Raw genomic sequence first — 16,540 nt, 5'->3', positions numbered from 1 at the left:
TTTTTCATTTGAAAGAGGAAAGCGTTGATGAACTTATTCAATTTTTGCTAAATTTATTTGATATTCTTTTAATTATGTTATTAGCAAATTTGTATATTCAGCTTTCTCTTCACAATTCAAAGACACTAATGCTTATTTAAAATTCGTAAAAACAATTGAAACGAAAGAAGAAATTAAAGAAGAAAAATTCAATATCACTAATATTCCTACACAACTTCTTCTTAAATTGCATTCACAAGAATCATTTTATCTTCTTGATCAAATGATTGAACAGAAGCTTATTAGTATAAAAGATATTAAGGAAACAAAATCCTTATTTTTTGCACATTACATGTCGGAAAATGAGATTAATGAATGAAATCGAAGAGCACATTAAAGAACCTTCAAGTAATGATTGGGAACTTCATAAACAATTAATTAAAGAAGGACATAATCCAAACGAAATTGCGAAAATAATTCGAAATGATGAAATAGAGTAATAATAACTTTTTCCTTTTGAATCATTTTATCGAATTAAAATTGTTATCTAATGAATCTTTAATAATATTTTTAGGAATTTGATATATTGAATTTTTCAATTATATGAATAAACAAGAAAAAATTGATATTAATGCTAAAGACGATAATTTGTTTCATTTGGAATTCATAAATATAATTTAAAATTTCGAAATAATATTTGGAATATGTTCATATGATTTAATACAATATTTTTATATGCATCTTCAAGAGGTAATATTGAATTAGTAAAATTTCTTCTCGAACAAAAAGAAATTGAAATTAATTATAAAAATAGTTTATTTTATTAAATAATATTTATTTTAATATTTTAATGTTTTGATATGATATTTAATATTCCTTTAAAACATTTATAACAGCACTTCTATGGGCATCTTTTAATGAGAATTACGAAGTTGCTAAATTACTTCTTGAGCAAGAAGGGATTGATGTAAATGCATATGATGTTTGTTTGTTTTATTTAATATTTATTTTTGTAATTTGATATTTGGAAAATATATAAAATATTTGAAACAGCACTTATCTTTGCATCCGGAAAAGGTCATGCAGAAATAGTGAAATTACTTCTTAAACAAAATGATATTAAATTAATTTATTGAAGTTTGAGGTACTCAATATTTTAACAGTTAATGTGAAAATTTGTGAATCCCTACATCAAAGTTTCCAATGATACATTTTGCTTGCATTATCTGAATGATGTATTACCAATGGGTTCTGGACATTTTTTAAATATAATCAATTAATATCGTTTCAAGTATTTTATTAAATTTTCTGAAAATTCATTTTATCAATACCTTCTACGAATTGTAATGGTTTAATGAATGTAATTCAACAAATTTTCAGGTTATTGAATTAGCATTATATAGAAAGTGCTGCATCTTGTTTGTTTGAAAAGCAGATAATTTAATTAAATCAAATTTGACCAAATAAACTATTCAATTATATTTTGTTTATTTGACACTTTTTTGATGTGATTTTAAACATCAAATTAGTAAATTAATTTTATGTAAAGGAAAATAGAACTGTTCCAATACTTATTTAAAGATAAAGAAATGAAGAGGTTCGTTAAAAATGTTTGTCATTGGACTATCATTTTAAAAAATAATTTGGATCGATTTAATTTCCTTAAAATTATTTATTCTATTCTAATTTTGATTATAAAATTATTATAGAACATTTTTATTCTTTATCTTCAATATTTGTCTTGGACTTTCAAACCATCAAAAATGATTTATATACAGTTTTATATCGAATTGTTAAACAAATTTTAATTTATAAAAATAGAAAATTCTTAAAATATAAAACTGGATATTAGACAATTACAAATTAAAGTTAATCCGATAAATTTGCCATTTCAAATTGGGTTTCACATTGCTTAAATGGTATAATAGATTTAGGTTCACATTGTTTTATTCAAGGAAAAATCATTTCCTATCAGTGTGTGGCATGTATTTCTTTCTTTAATTTTTGCAACATTTTTTTCAAAAATATCATATCAAACAAATGACTTCCAATTGATATAATTTTCATAAAGCCAATGATGTTATTCATAAGTTCCATATTGATATGTTAAAAATTTTTTAAATAAAATTTTATTCACGAATTCAAATATATTACATCTAATTACCACCACGGGCACCATCCGGAGAACATCTTTGACAAGTTCCCTATGTCTGTTGCCTCCTTAATGAGTCGATCGACTTGTTCATTTACAGATAGCGACACATTTTTCTCGAAGTCGTTACCGCTCAACTTCTGTTTGATTCTATCTATTATTTCCAGACTCGAACCGAATATTGCATCGCAATGTAACAGCGGATCTGAAATGAAAGTCTCCAATAGTCCCAACACTAACTCATTATTCTCTCTCATTATATTCATCACAATTTCACAATAACTTCGAAAAGATCCCTCAATACCGGACACCTCCAAAGCGTTTGTCATGATTCTCGTCAATCTAAAAGGCACCAATTCGGGGAAATTCTGTCTTTTCCGTAAGACGTCGAAACAATCACCAAAATCGATATGTGTAATTTGAGCGTTTTGATTTAATATCATTATATTTTGTAAGTGTCGATCACCTAAACCTAAAATGTAACCAGAAATCGAAGTTACAGCTAATGATGCAGTATATTTTACTCTTTTTTGTAGCCAATCATTAGCATTCGCTGAATATTCTAACAAATAAGTTTTAATTTCATCGCAATTAGTGACTGATATCATATCTTTAAACACCGAAAGTTTTTTATCGATTGGAATTTCTTCATAAGAATTATAATCCTTTAAACATACTTTTAATTCGCAATTAATAGGTATTGAAGTTTTACTTCTTTGTCGTTTAATTAGTTCAAATAATGTCATACAATTAGGGATCCAACCGATTAATCCAACTTTCGAAGTTAATGGTAACACTGGATAAGTTTTTATATTTAATGTTTGATCTAATGAATTTGATATTATCTTAAATAATTGCATAACACGTTCATCTAAACGTGTATCTTCATTTGGCTTTAATAAGAACAAATAATCGATACCATTACTACCTTTAATCGATATTTTACGAGGTCTTTGTTTCGAATGCATTACAGGTATTATCGGATTTAATGAGTTTATAGTTATTAATTCATTATAATTACAATTATATAATCCTGGCACTAATAAATTAGTGTTATTTAAACAATATAATAATGGTGATAAATCTTCTAAATTTAATTCAAAGATTTCCGATAAAAATGTTCGAATATGTTTAAAGATAATTACATAATTATTCCAACTTTGATGGAAATCAATCATGTCATTACTTTTAGAATAACGTTGTAACCATTTATAAGATTCTTTTAATAATGTTGAATAACTTGATTTAAATAACACTTCAAAAACTGTTTCTGGTTCTCGTTGAATTTTCTCATGTAATGGCATTAATAATTCAATTGTCTTCTTAGGATTATTACGTAATACATATTCACGTGATGCTTCATCAATAGCTTGATACCATTCTTCATGCCATATTTGTGCTATACGCATTAATTCATCAGAGAATGTTAAAGTTTCAGTAACTAATGATGGGAAATCTCTACGTAATTTCTCAATTAAATTCGAAGCTATTTTTTGTTTGATTACAAATTGTGATTTATATGGAACTATTAATGAATATAATACTGAATGTGGATGTCGTTTACCAATTAACATAATTAATTTATGAATAGCTTTCATTAATAATGGATCTTGACATTCAAGTCGTGCTATAATTTGTGGTAATAATTGGACCCAAACATTAGTATCAATTTCATTCATTTTATTAATTAATTGATCATAAATTTCTTTTGAGCCATATTGGAATAATATAGTAATAGAACGTAATGCAAATTGTAATGAATTTTTCGAATTTAATTTTAACCCATTTAAAATAGCATTAAATGATGTTATTAAATATTGATTATCTTTAGTCCTTTCAAACTCAATGAAATTAATTTTAGACCAATAATGATAAGGTTTTGTAGTTTTAGGATTTTCATTAATAACATCTTGAAATATTTTTAATGATTTTTGTATATCACCTATTTCAAAATACCATTTACCTAATGTAGTATTTAATTTAGGTCGAGTTTTAATTAAATCTTTTAATAATTTAATGGATTCTTTAATTTTCCCATCATAACGTTGGATTCTACATTTAGCAAAAATTACATCTGGATCATTTTGATCTAATTTATTAATAATAATCTTTGCTAATTGTGTAAAGCCTTGTTTTCGTGTTTTATGTAAAAAGCGTAAATAATAAGGCTTCATTTCTTCTTTCGTTAATATTAATTCTTTGACTAATAATGAATTAAACATACCACTTGATGAACCAGACATTTCATGAAATCGTAAATCCCATGAATTTAATATTCGTTTAATTTCTAATTCTGATTTCATTCTTTCATTAGGTACTGGTGATAATTTTTGTTCTTCTAATTTACGTATTATTATTACATCTTCTAATTCCTTTAAATTTGATAATTGACATAATGTTAAAAATGCTCTTTCATAATCATTTTGTATTGCTGAAAACAATTCTTTACTTATTGATTCTCTTAAATTCTTTATATATTTCTTTGCATTTTTATAATCTTTTTTATATATATAATAATAACTTTTGAAATATTTAATTGTATCTGAGATATCATCATTAAGTTTAGTAATAATATTTTCAAATTTATTCATTTCTAATAAATGTAATGTAGCAGAAGCACTAAATTCAGATATTTCATCTTTACATATTTCATATAAATCTAAATAACGACCTAAATTATTTAAACTTCGTTTCTTACCTATTAAATATTCATTATTATTAGGTTCTTTTAATAATTTGTTCTCATAATATTGATATGTTTCTTCCCAATGCCCTAATCGATTAGCTAAATTAACACTTTGGAAGTCTGATATTCCTTGAATTTCTGCACATCTTAATATACCATTAGCTGCTAAAGGTAAACCTAAAGTTTGATATAAGAAAACTAAATGTTCAATAGCACGTTTTGGTAATTTCTCAAATAAATGTTCATAAAATCGTAAGCTTTGATGTAATTGATTAGTTTTAAGTGCTTTATCAGCTAAAATTTCCCAATCAATAATTATAGGGAATCCTACAATTTCTAAATATTCATATACAGAGATAAACATTCGTAAAACATTATTAGGTATATTAGTAGCTGCTAATACTGTCATTAAAACTATATCAATAACATTTGATACATCTTTTAAGATAACTTCACATAATGCAAATGTTATAGGAAATAATGAATGTCGTACATTAATATCTTGTTCAGATAATGGTAAACATGCATTAATAGCTTTAGATTGTGATGTAGATAAGAATATAGAAATAATTTCTTCAAGCCAATTATTCCATTCATAAGCTTCCCATTCTACTCGTGGCATCTTAAATTCGGGTAAAACTGTTGAAGCTTTAAATGTTAAATGTTTAGTTTGAGTTTTCTTTTGTTTATTATGATTTATAACTCCATATTTAGCTACTATTTGTTGAGGAAATTCGACTTTCATAGCAATAGTTTTAATTAATAAATTAAATTCTGTTTGTTCTTCAACATTAAATGAAGAATAAATTTCGGGTAAATATATAAAAAAATTCTCTCGAAGTTGATAAGCTAATGCACTAATAATTAACATTGATTTCTCAATGTATAATGGGTTTTGTGATACAATTAATTCTAATGTACGTAATATTTCACTACAATATTTAGAACCATCACAATTAATTAATATTAACTTGAACTTAAATAATGAATCATTTAATACATCTACATTATCTACTTGTGTTTCAATCCATGATAAAAATGCCGGAATTACTAAATAATCAACTGATCTTAATAATGAACCAAAAGAACTTATAGAATTAAAAATATTATTAACAATTTCAGGTGAAAATAATGATAAATTTGAAACTAACATTGTCGTAACTTTTTGGACATATAATTTAAATATATCATTAACTATTAAACATATCCATTCTATAGCTCTTATTAAATAAGCCATATCAATTTGTCCCCAATTTGAACCAATGAAATCTAAAACAGATGGAATTAAAGCTTTAATTTTTGAGCCAAAGATAATCATTAAAGCTGGAATATTATGTACTATAATATTCATTGAAGTTTTACTAATTATTATTATTTTCGATATAATAATTTCTTCAATAGTTTCATTTAAATGTGGTATACTTTTTAATATAGTAATTAATGAATCTATAGCTTGTGAATGTAATGATATTAATGATTCATCACTCATTATATCTAAAATTATAGATAATGAGATAGATATTGAATAATTAACTAATGATGTTAATTGTATTGAACCTATATCAGTTACAAATATCATTCCATTAAATGAATACATTGAATCATTATTACCTGATGTTAATGAATTAACTGTTTTAACTTTTATTGCTCCAATTTCACTATAAACATCATATAACTTATTTAATACTTGTGGATCATCAGAATTTGCAGATAATTCGATTAATCTTAAGAATAATTGTGAATATTCATTTGCAATTTTTTCACGTAATTTTGTAAATTTTATTAATATTTGTAATAATGTTAATGATGAACAAATACGATTTAATGATGAATGAGTTCTAAGTGATAATAATAAATGTTGTACTAATAATGATAAATCAAAATTAGGTGCAATTGGTATTAATTTCGTTAATAATTGTAATGATATTGATGATAAGACAGGCATTCCTAATAATCTTTTCGTTAAAAATGAAGCAAATGATGTTAATAATGAAGAATGTGTTTCCGAAATGATTAATAATGATAATATGAAATATTTATCAAATGTATCACTATTCTTTAAATATCGGACAATTTCAGCGATATATTGGGTAATATATGGACGTGCTGAATTGATTTGACATAAATGTCTTAACGCTTCAGCGCCAATATTACGTTCTCGATCATGATAAAGTGATACTAATGGTTGTATTAAGTAATCACTATTCTTTGTCGGAGTAATGTTTTTAATGACATAATATCGTAACTTTTCACTTGGTTCAAATCCGACAAAACATAAAAGTCGGACTTGTATCGAAGGAAATAAGTTTTGTAATGATATTAAGAACTTTGCACATGACATTCGTACTTTAAAATTAGTATCATTTAATCCGGTACTTAAATGTAATAATAAGTTTTCCGAAATTTCTCTTTTCCCAAATTTACATAATCGTAATGATTTATATCCGATGACTACTAAAGAATTATCTTTCGTTGATGATTTATCTAATGCCATTGTAGTTAATGTCGAAAAAATTCGTTTCTTTAAAGCGGCCGTTTTAAGCGGCCACATTTTGATGAATTTATTTAAACCTTTGATTACTAATAATGATAAACTTCGTGAAAATATTAAATCAATGACTGACTTTAATTCAGGATATAATGGTGACATTAATGATAATGCTGCATATATTGCTTCATCACCACTAATATTATTTACTATAAATGTACACATTCGTTTAACTGATTCTTCATGATCAGCATGTAACTTATTACCAATTAAAAATGATAAGTTACCTATAGATATAAATAATTGTTTCCGTCGTTCTGGTTGTTGTACGATTAACTCCTCATAAATCTGAAATAAAGTTTTCAAATGAACTTTTTCAAATAAATCGGGTGAACAGATATAAATTAATGGCAAAATAATTTGAGTGATTTGTGACGTAGCTAATGTACTAACGGGTAAATCTATAAAATGAAATAAACGCGCAAACTCTGGATGTTTTTCACATACATCAAATAATGAATTGATGGTTTCGATTTTAAAATTTTGATTAATTAATCGTTTGGTTAAAGCATTAAATAATGGCTTGAGATGTGACCTATATGCTGTGTTGGCTAATAGCATCGCGGACTTAAGGACATGAATGGCCATATTACTGATCGACGGTGATGGATTTTCAATGGAACTCAAAAATATTTGATGAAGATTCTCAAAATTCGAATCTAATGAAGCAGGAAAACGTCGAAGAAATATATCAAGTAAACATAACGCGGAAAAAATTCCAGAATTATTTTGAGATGATGAAAAGTTTGTAATGTTCTCACGTAAAGGTTGTAAAATTAAATGGAATGAAGAGCCTAAGGATTTGGATAACCAACATAATATATTTTCTAAGGTTTTCCATACATTAATATTTTCAGATGCTGGCATTGTTGGAATATCTCTTGCAATTCTATTTGCCTTCGAAGCCTTATTTCCTAAGTCAACCTTTGCTAAAGCATAATTTAAAGTTACATAATGTAATGGATTATTTAATTGTGCTAAGGATAGAGAATAAAAAAGATCATTAAGAAATGATGTTTCTTCGTTTCCAATAGAAGCTGCTAAATATTGACTATGAACAAATTTTTGAAATGTTGTAATAGCAAAAAGAAATTGTTTAGATTCTAAGTCGTCGCAAGCTTCTATAACATCATTTATATATGTGTGTAAGGATGGTTTTGTAATTTCGGAAGTATTCATGTATAATTTAATGCTTTTTTTCATACTTTATGAGTTGTCAATAACGAAATAAACCATTGAATTCGATAATATCATCACAAATGTACGGTTATAGAATTTTTTGTATGTTTATTTACCGTTAATAAATTTACCAAACAAAGTATGTCAAATAATTTGCCAAACAAAGCTTGTCAAATAATTATCGCATCAAGCTTGATGTTGAAATTAATATTTTAAATGTCTTTATCATTCGCAGCTGTCATTGCTCAATCAGCACCTATTACAGATGAGGCCTTTTGGAATCAATTCTCAAATACAGGAAAACTTGATGGAAAGTTAACATTAAAATCAAAACAAAAATTAGCAGATGCATTAAAATTTGCTTTAAATGAAGAAAATAAGGATTATATGCAAATCATTGTTAATTGGTTAATGTGTTTTTCTAAGTTTCCAAACTTTTTAAAAAACTTTACAAAATCAGATCAAACATTTTATTCTTCATTATCATCATTTACAAACCATATATTAAATTTAAATGATGAAAATAAGAAATTGAAACAAGACTTAATAATTTCATTAGATAATATCTTAAAAATAGATTCAGTTTTAAAGAATGAAATATTATCTTCAATTTCAGACACAATAATTCAAATGCTAAAAAATGAAGAAGATAATGAAATAATTAGTTTAGGATTAAAATTAATATTTAATAATCTTCAAAATAATCCATTAATGACAAATGTCATTAATAGTAAAGTTAATTTATTTATTCAATGTATTAAAAAATGTAAATATCCAAAATTACAATTACAATTTTTAAACATTTTATGGATTATTCAAGCAAAAACTAATCAATATTCATTTATTCATACTGATGATCAACAATTTCTTTCAACTATACATAAAATTCTATTAAAAAGTAACAATGGAAAAGATAATTTTATTATAACATTATCATTTAATTCCATAACTTTATTTGATGGTACTAAAGCAGGAAATGGTTATATTGATATTGGCATTGATGATCTTTTAATATGTTTTAATGAACAAATTATTCCATTACACTTTGAAGCAATTGATGGTTTAGATTCAGAAGACAAAATGATAACAATAATAATTAATAAATCATATGAAGAATTTGGTACAAATCCACAAAACATTATCATTGAATTAGAAACTAAACCAAAGCCGAAATTCATTTCATTTTTATTTTCTCGGATTTCACATGGAGAATCTCAAAGTCAAATGAATGAATATTCTGAATCTTCATCTGAAGAAATTGAAAAACCAAAAACCAAACCAAAACCAAAAGCTAAACCACCGAAATCATCAATTGCTTTATTCCTTCATCCAGACAGTCAAAAGTCTACACAAATAATTGACGAATGTTTATTTTCTGAAGAAATCAAAGAAGAGAATGAACCACCATCAATGACAATCGAAGAAAATAACCAAATGTATAATGAAGAAGAGAAAGAAATCGAATCTCCGCCAATAATATCAATTGAAATGAATGAGAAAAGTACCGAATTCATTGAAAAAGAAAAAACTCAACAAGATAATATCCAAGAAGAGGAAGAAAAAGATAATTTCCTTGAAAGCCATATCAATCAAGTATTGGATAAAATTAACTCTGGAATTAATACACTGACACGTCAAAGACTTGAAATGGTTGATCATTTTGGCCAAAAACTGAATTCAATTGTCGATTCTTTACATGAAGATATTCGTACAACATTAAGAGATAGAGAACATGGATCCATTAAACAACTCGAAATATCGAAACAACAATTCCAAGCAAATCTTCAAAAGTTCAAAAGACAGGAGTCGCAAATGCAGCAAACATTAATTGGGTTTGAAAATGAAACACGTCAAATGTCTGAAAAAATAGTTAACATACAGAAAACAATTCGTAATGAGCTCCAAAACCATAGAATTAATCTTGAGGAGGAACTAAAGCGCCTGAGGAAAATGATAAGGACGCAAGCCGACAAAAGCATTGAAGACGATGTTGAAGAATATGTTTACCAAAAACCTAAAACGAGGAATGTGAAACGAATTCCATTAATTATTTAACTAAAGCTGAAAATTTTATCATCAATAAATTTCATTACATTTCGCTGCTTCCGTCACGAGTTTTCACATCCATTCGATTTGAAGTAAAGCGGACAAAGAGCCGAAACTTTGCTGTGTGTTAAAGTTATTTGGAGAAGTTCAAACATGTGCAAAGAAGGCTCTGCAGGCTGAGCTGTCCTGCTTAGTGTTTCTGTTGTTGGAGAACAAAGAATAAAAAGCCAAACGAATAATTTTAGCAATCAAAATTCATAAAGCAAATGCTTGGATCGATTTCTCTTATAATTCCTAATTATTTTATAATAGTATAATATATAAATAGTATAATATATAAATAGTATAATATATAAATAGTATAATATATAAATAGTATAATATATAAATAGTATAATATATGAATAAACTGATGTTCAAAAATGGAGATCATGGGTAAAAAAAAGTAAATTTAACATATTCATAAGTTTATTCAATTGACATTAAAAGAATGGGAAATGCTCAAAGTCTTGATGCAGGTGCAAATGTTATAGTTAATAGCGAAAATTAAAAAAAGAAACCATAAATCCTGAAGAAAATTTAAACTCAATTCTTTAGGATATATGGAAAAACATAGGTGAGGAAATCATTAACAGACTTGTAAATGATTTTATTCGTCGATGTAAATTGGTAATTGACGTTGGTGGTGAAAGTATCAGTCGATATATTTCAAGCCATCGAAATTCTGTCAGAGAAAAAGATAAAGTTGACACAGCTAACATGAGATTTCGGAAGAAGGATCAAGACGAAACTCTATAAAAAAGGCACAGAGAATTTGGTAATCAATGGAAAAAAATTGGATAAGAGATCAATAGAAGTGGAACAGAAACTAAAAACAGGTATCATTTTTCTGCACAGGTCGAAGCGAATGATTATCTGGATCCCCATACTTGGTTTCTTCCAATCGATGAAAATTTAATCATGGATCCGATCTTCGAAGATTGGCAACCAACATGGACATTGTAACAGAGGCCTATGATTTAGAAATTTAGGATTTATGTTGTATTTTAGCCCGATTTGCTGAAAAAGAATTACCATTGTTCAAAAATATAGACTATTTTTGAATAGTTTACAAAAACATTTCAATGAATGAGTCCGTTACTTAATTTTGAATTTACATAGAAAAAGTGATTTTATTACAAAAGTATTCTCCATTTTTGAACATCAGTTATTAATAATATATAAATAGTGTGATATATAAATAGTATAATATATAAATAGTATAATATATTGGTGACTTACTATCCATTTAAATGAATTCTTTATAAAAATTTTATGTCTGCGCGATCTTTTTGGAATTATGCCGCCTATCTACCTTTCAAAATTTTGACTCTTCAAAAAGTTCCAATTGTGAGACCACACAGATAATTTCCTTTCAATTTCACAAATTCGTCAATTCAATATTTGAATTCTCAATCCTATCGTTATGCCTCGCTTTTTATGTTTTTAAATTTGTTGATTAATGTCAATTTTCTACTTCCTTGCCAATATTGTAATAATATTCAATCGTTGATTTAATATCAAAAATTTCTAAGTTTTAATACATTATACCAAAACAAAAAAAAGATTATAAATAGATCAAATATTCCAAAATTAATCTCAATACCTTATATTAAATATACATGTCATAACTTATACACACATTATCTATGTAAAGTTATATCAATTGATTATATTTCTTTTGAGAATATAACAACTAAATATATTCAATATTTCACCACAACAACTCAAAACAAATTGGAAAAAATTAAAAAAATCAATATTTTAACTTGGTCGAATTATTTTTTAAAATATTCAAGCTTCTATGTAAGTCGATTATTATCAAAATTGGATATCCTAAGATGTATAGATTATATAAAGTATATTTTAACTAATTATTATTTTAAAAATTATCTCGTTATTGATATTAATATTATTTTTTTATTAACTCTTATATATTACAAAAAACTTTTGCGAATTTCTCAATCTAATATAAAAGAAAAAAATAATTTGAATAATTTTTTTGTTTTTACTATATTCTTGGTACAGATATTTCACACATATAGTATAGATAATGTAACATTTATTATTTACAATTCTAATGGATTTGAAGAAGCAGCTAAAAACAAAGATAACATAAGGCACATTATCATCAGAGACAATGTTAGTGTGATTCCATCAAATGCATTTGCTGGGTGGACTTTATTATTATCCATTGAAATTGGGAATAATGTAATTATAATTAGTGATAATTCTTTTGAGAGATGTATTTCATTATTGACTGTAGTGATTGGAAAAAATATAACAACAATTGGAAATTCTGCATTTGAATTATGTTCTTCGTTAACAAATATTGAAATTCCATCTTCTGTTACTTCAATTGGAAATTATGTATTTTATTCTTGTTCTTCATTAACAAATATTGAAATTCCATCTTCTGTTACTTCAATTGGAAATTATGCATTTCGATCGTGTTCTAATTTATCTTGCATCTATTATTATGGCGACCAAGAACCAGACTTTGGATCATATGTTTTTTATGGTGTTCCAGCAAAGTATGTTATGACATTATATTTGTATGCTAGTGAAACATTTGGAACATTAAGTGTTTCAAAAGGAACAACTATTGAAGGTTGTCTTCCATGGCCAACGCAATCTTTTAGTCAATCAAATACTTTTAGTCAATCGAACACATTTTCACAATCAAATACATTTTCGAATACTTTTTCACAATCGAATACATTTACTAAATCGAATACATTTTCACAATCAAATACATTTAATCCTTCGTTACAATTTGATTTAACATTGATACATACGATTGTATTCATTAATTCATTTTCTATTACGAACACAGTTACTGAAACACTTTTCGTCACAAACACAAATACACTTTCTATGATTGGTCACGAGTATACACAAGTAGACACACAAATTTCTTATGATGATTCATTAATCACTGAATATTACTCTAATTTCACTTTTTCTTATGATAACTTCGAAATAAGTAAAATCGAACAAAATGAAGATAACACTGTAGCAATAGCTGTTGGAATATGTGTTCCTGTCGCAATGATATTAATTTCAGTTTTTAGTAATTCGTAAAAGAAGTAACAAACAAGTCAGCAGTGAAAGAAGTTATGTTGAAGAAATAGATGCTGAACCATAAAAATGATGAAAAATTAATAATAAAAATTAGTTTTCACGATTTTTCCTTTAATTTTTTTGAGTGCAAACAACATTATGAATGGTGTAGATGTAAATGTTGTGCTGAAACATGCAGATGGAAATTTCCTTCTTAAGCCCAAAATAGACACTAGATCAAAAAATGATGGATGATAATGTGCAGGCTCAACGAAGTCTGCGTTTACTTTTTGATCGTTTGAGTGGCCACATATAACACAGCATTTTTCAGGAGGTTATGGAAAAGTCACAGGAGGTTATTTGAAAAATGACAACTGAGGTGCCCCATAACGATAACGATGGAAACCGTTGATTTTTACAATTTTAAGGAATTCTTCGTCTGCTTTTACTTATCAGAGAGAAAATTTTGTGGGCTTTGTGAATTGCTACAATATCAAATCATTTTTACTTCATAATACAGTCATCTGAATGGCTGTTGAGTGCTTTGAAAGGTTGAGTGAATTTCAGAACAAAACCGGTATGATTCAGTACATATATGGTCAGGTGGTTGTAAGGTGCTGCTGTCAAAAAACCATTAACTATTCAAATAATTAAATAGAATAACGATTGAATAAAGTTAGCAAAATGTTTCTTGAAAGACTCACTACCACCAATAATTTGTTTCAAACTGCATCCTTCGAGTTGCTACATTACTTCCATCTAAAAAATCTGGAATCTTTGTTAAAATGTAATTATTTTTGAAGCAATTTTTTTTGATTTCTTCATCAAACCTTTGGTGATTTGGATCATTTTTGTTGGAAATTTTTCCATAATTTGTCTTGAAGGTGAATATTAAATTTTCTTCATTACCATTTAATTGATGATTTCCAATCAAATTAGTATTTTTTATATTTTTAAATAAATAGGGAAATTTATTTGTACGATTGCCCAGAGCGTTGTCAATTTTTGTTCGACCGATTTTCTATCGTTTTTCATAACAAACGGGTATTTGACACCCTTTGTAATAACGGTTCACAAATAAACCGAAATTCTGACTGAATATCAAAAAATTTGCTTTGAAATTTGAGCACTTTTGTTCATTTTTTATCAACAATAATGGATGAAATTGCTTTTTTGAAGTTTCCAAAGATATATGAAAATACTGGAGAATTTAAGGCTCCGAAGAAAATCGAATGGATTGCAACAGAAAAAATTGATGGAAGTAATTTCAGCGTTTATAGTGACGGAAAGAAAGTAAAGTTTGCAAAAAGAACTGGCTTTATTAAAGAAGATGATTGGTTTTATAACTATCAAATTATAGCTCTTGATCTTTCGAAAAAAGCTAAAAAAGTATATGAAAATTTAAACTCGGCTAAACTTTCTCCAAAAACAATTGAAATACATTGTAATATATGGAGAGTTATGTGGTGGGTGGTATCCTTCTGATGAAAATTGGACGGGTCCAGTTCCTTCTAGAATCAATGCAAAAGGACATGTAATAGTTCCACTTGAACAACGCGCAGTCCAAGAAGGCGTTTATTATTCCGACAAAATCCAGCTTATAGTTTTTGATATTGTTTGGGTTGATCAAAATAATAAATTTCAATATCTTGAATATGACTCCATGTCTTCATGTGCAAAAGAAGTTGGTCTTTACTTCACTCCACCTTTAGCTCGTGCCTCACTTCCAAAACTTTTGGATTATTCTCTTGAATTTGATTCAACTATTCCACCTATGTTTGGACTCCCTCGTATTCATAACAACACTGCTGAAGGAATCGTTATCAGACCTGCATCGTGGCCTGGTCCTGGTCAGGACAGACCTATGCTCAAGCGCAAAAATAAACGGTTTCATCAATTTTCAGGCGATTTTGATCATCATGCAGTGAAAACAAATCCTTTCTTTGTTGCAACATGCATGATCAACCAGAATAGATTAAATGGTGTGATATCTAAGGTAGGTGCTAAAGCCGAAAAATCTGTTATTTTGGAAGAATTAGTGCAAGATGTATGGGAATCAATTTGGGAATTAGGAATACCAGTACAGAATTATGAAGAAGTAGATGCGCACATAAGAAAGATTTCAGAACCGATTGTACAGGAATTTATTGATGAACTTTAAAATAATTTTTTTTCTTAATTTTTTAACGAATAGAAATTATTGAAATTTGTCTTTAAATAATATCATATAATAGAATTAGTTGACTTAAATGTGATAATTTATTTGCTTACAATTCTTTAAAGTTTTAGCAATCAATGCCAAATCATACGATGTTTTTCAAATGGATACTAACCACCTTTGTAAACTGACCAAAGGCTTATTTTGTTGGTAATAGTTGCTATTAGAGTGTGGTATGTGTACATCAAATTTCTAAAATTCTTGTTTATGTGAAGAGATCATGTACATGATTGATGAAATTGAGAACTCTAACTCAATTTACATATGATTCCTATGTCAAAGCACTACTAATTCCAATAAAACATTTACATCAGAAATTTAAAAATTTACATAGACAATTTTTAGCGATGATTTTGAAATAATTAAATACATTATTAGGAAGTCCCAAAACCCAACGCAAATTAAAAAGCAATAAAGTCATTTGAACTCAAGAACAAGCACATAGAGAAGATTTACAGTTAATATAATACTATTATGCATCATCACAATTCAACAACTCTTTCAAGCTTATTCCATCTATTTCCTCATTAAGTTTTTTTCTTCTTCTTCGATTTCTTACTTTGTTAATTTTCCACAATCATATCCTATAGCTTGACTTATTATATAAACTGTACCGGAGAATTCATCTAA

General features: G+C 26.8%; 2 protein-coding genes across 2 annotated transcripts; both read left to right on the top strand.

Moving 5' to 3' along the window:
- Positions 1-9,768: 9,768 nt before the first annotated feature.
- GO595_003664 (uncharacterized protein) lies at positions 9,769-10,599 on the top strand (the record flags this gene model as incomplete). The annotated part of the gene is made up of 1 exon (XM_067916709.1): positions 9,769-10,599. One exon carries the CDS (start codon positions 9,769-9,771, stop codon positions 10,597-10,599), a length of 831 nt encoding a protein of 276 aa, XP_067775951.1.
- Positions 10,600-15,355: 4,756 nt separating this feature from the next.
- GO595_003663 (RNA ligase) lies at positions 15,356-15,853 on the top strand (the record flags this gene model as incomplete). The annotated part of the gene is made up of 1 exon (XM_067916708.1): positions 15,356-15,853. One exon carries the CDS (start codon positions 15,356-15,358, stop codon positions 15,851-15,853), a length of 498 nt encoding a protein of 165 aa, XP_067775950.1.
- Positions 15,854-16,540: the final 687 nt, after the last annotated feature.

The sequence above is a fragment of the Histomonas meleagridis genome, assembly GCF_020186115.1.
Source record: "Histomonas meleagridis strain 2922-C6/04-10x chromosome Unknown contig_23, whole genome shotgun sequence".
Taxonomy (NCBI): domain Eukaryota; phylum Parabasalia; order Tritrichomonadida; family Dientamoebidae; genus Histomonas; species Histomonas meleagridis.
The sequence above is the reverse complement of the archived record's forward strand: the minus strand, read 5'-3'. Positions and strand labels throughout refer to the sequence as shown.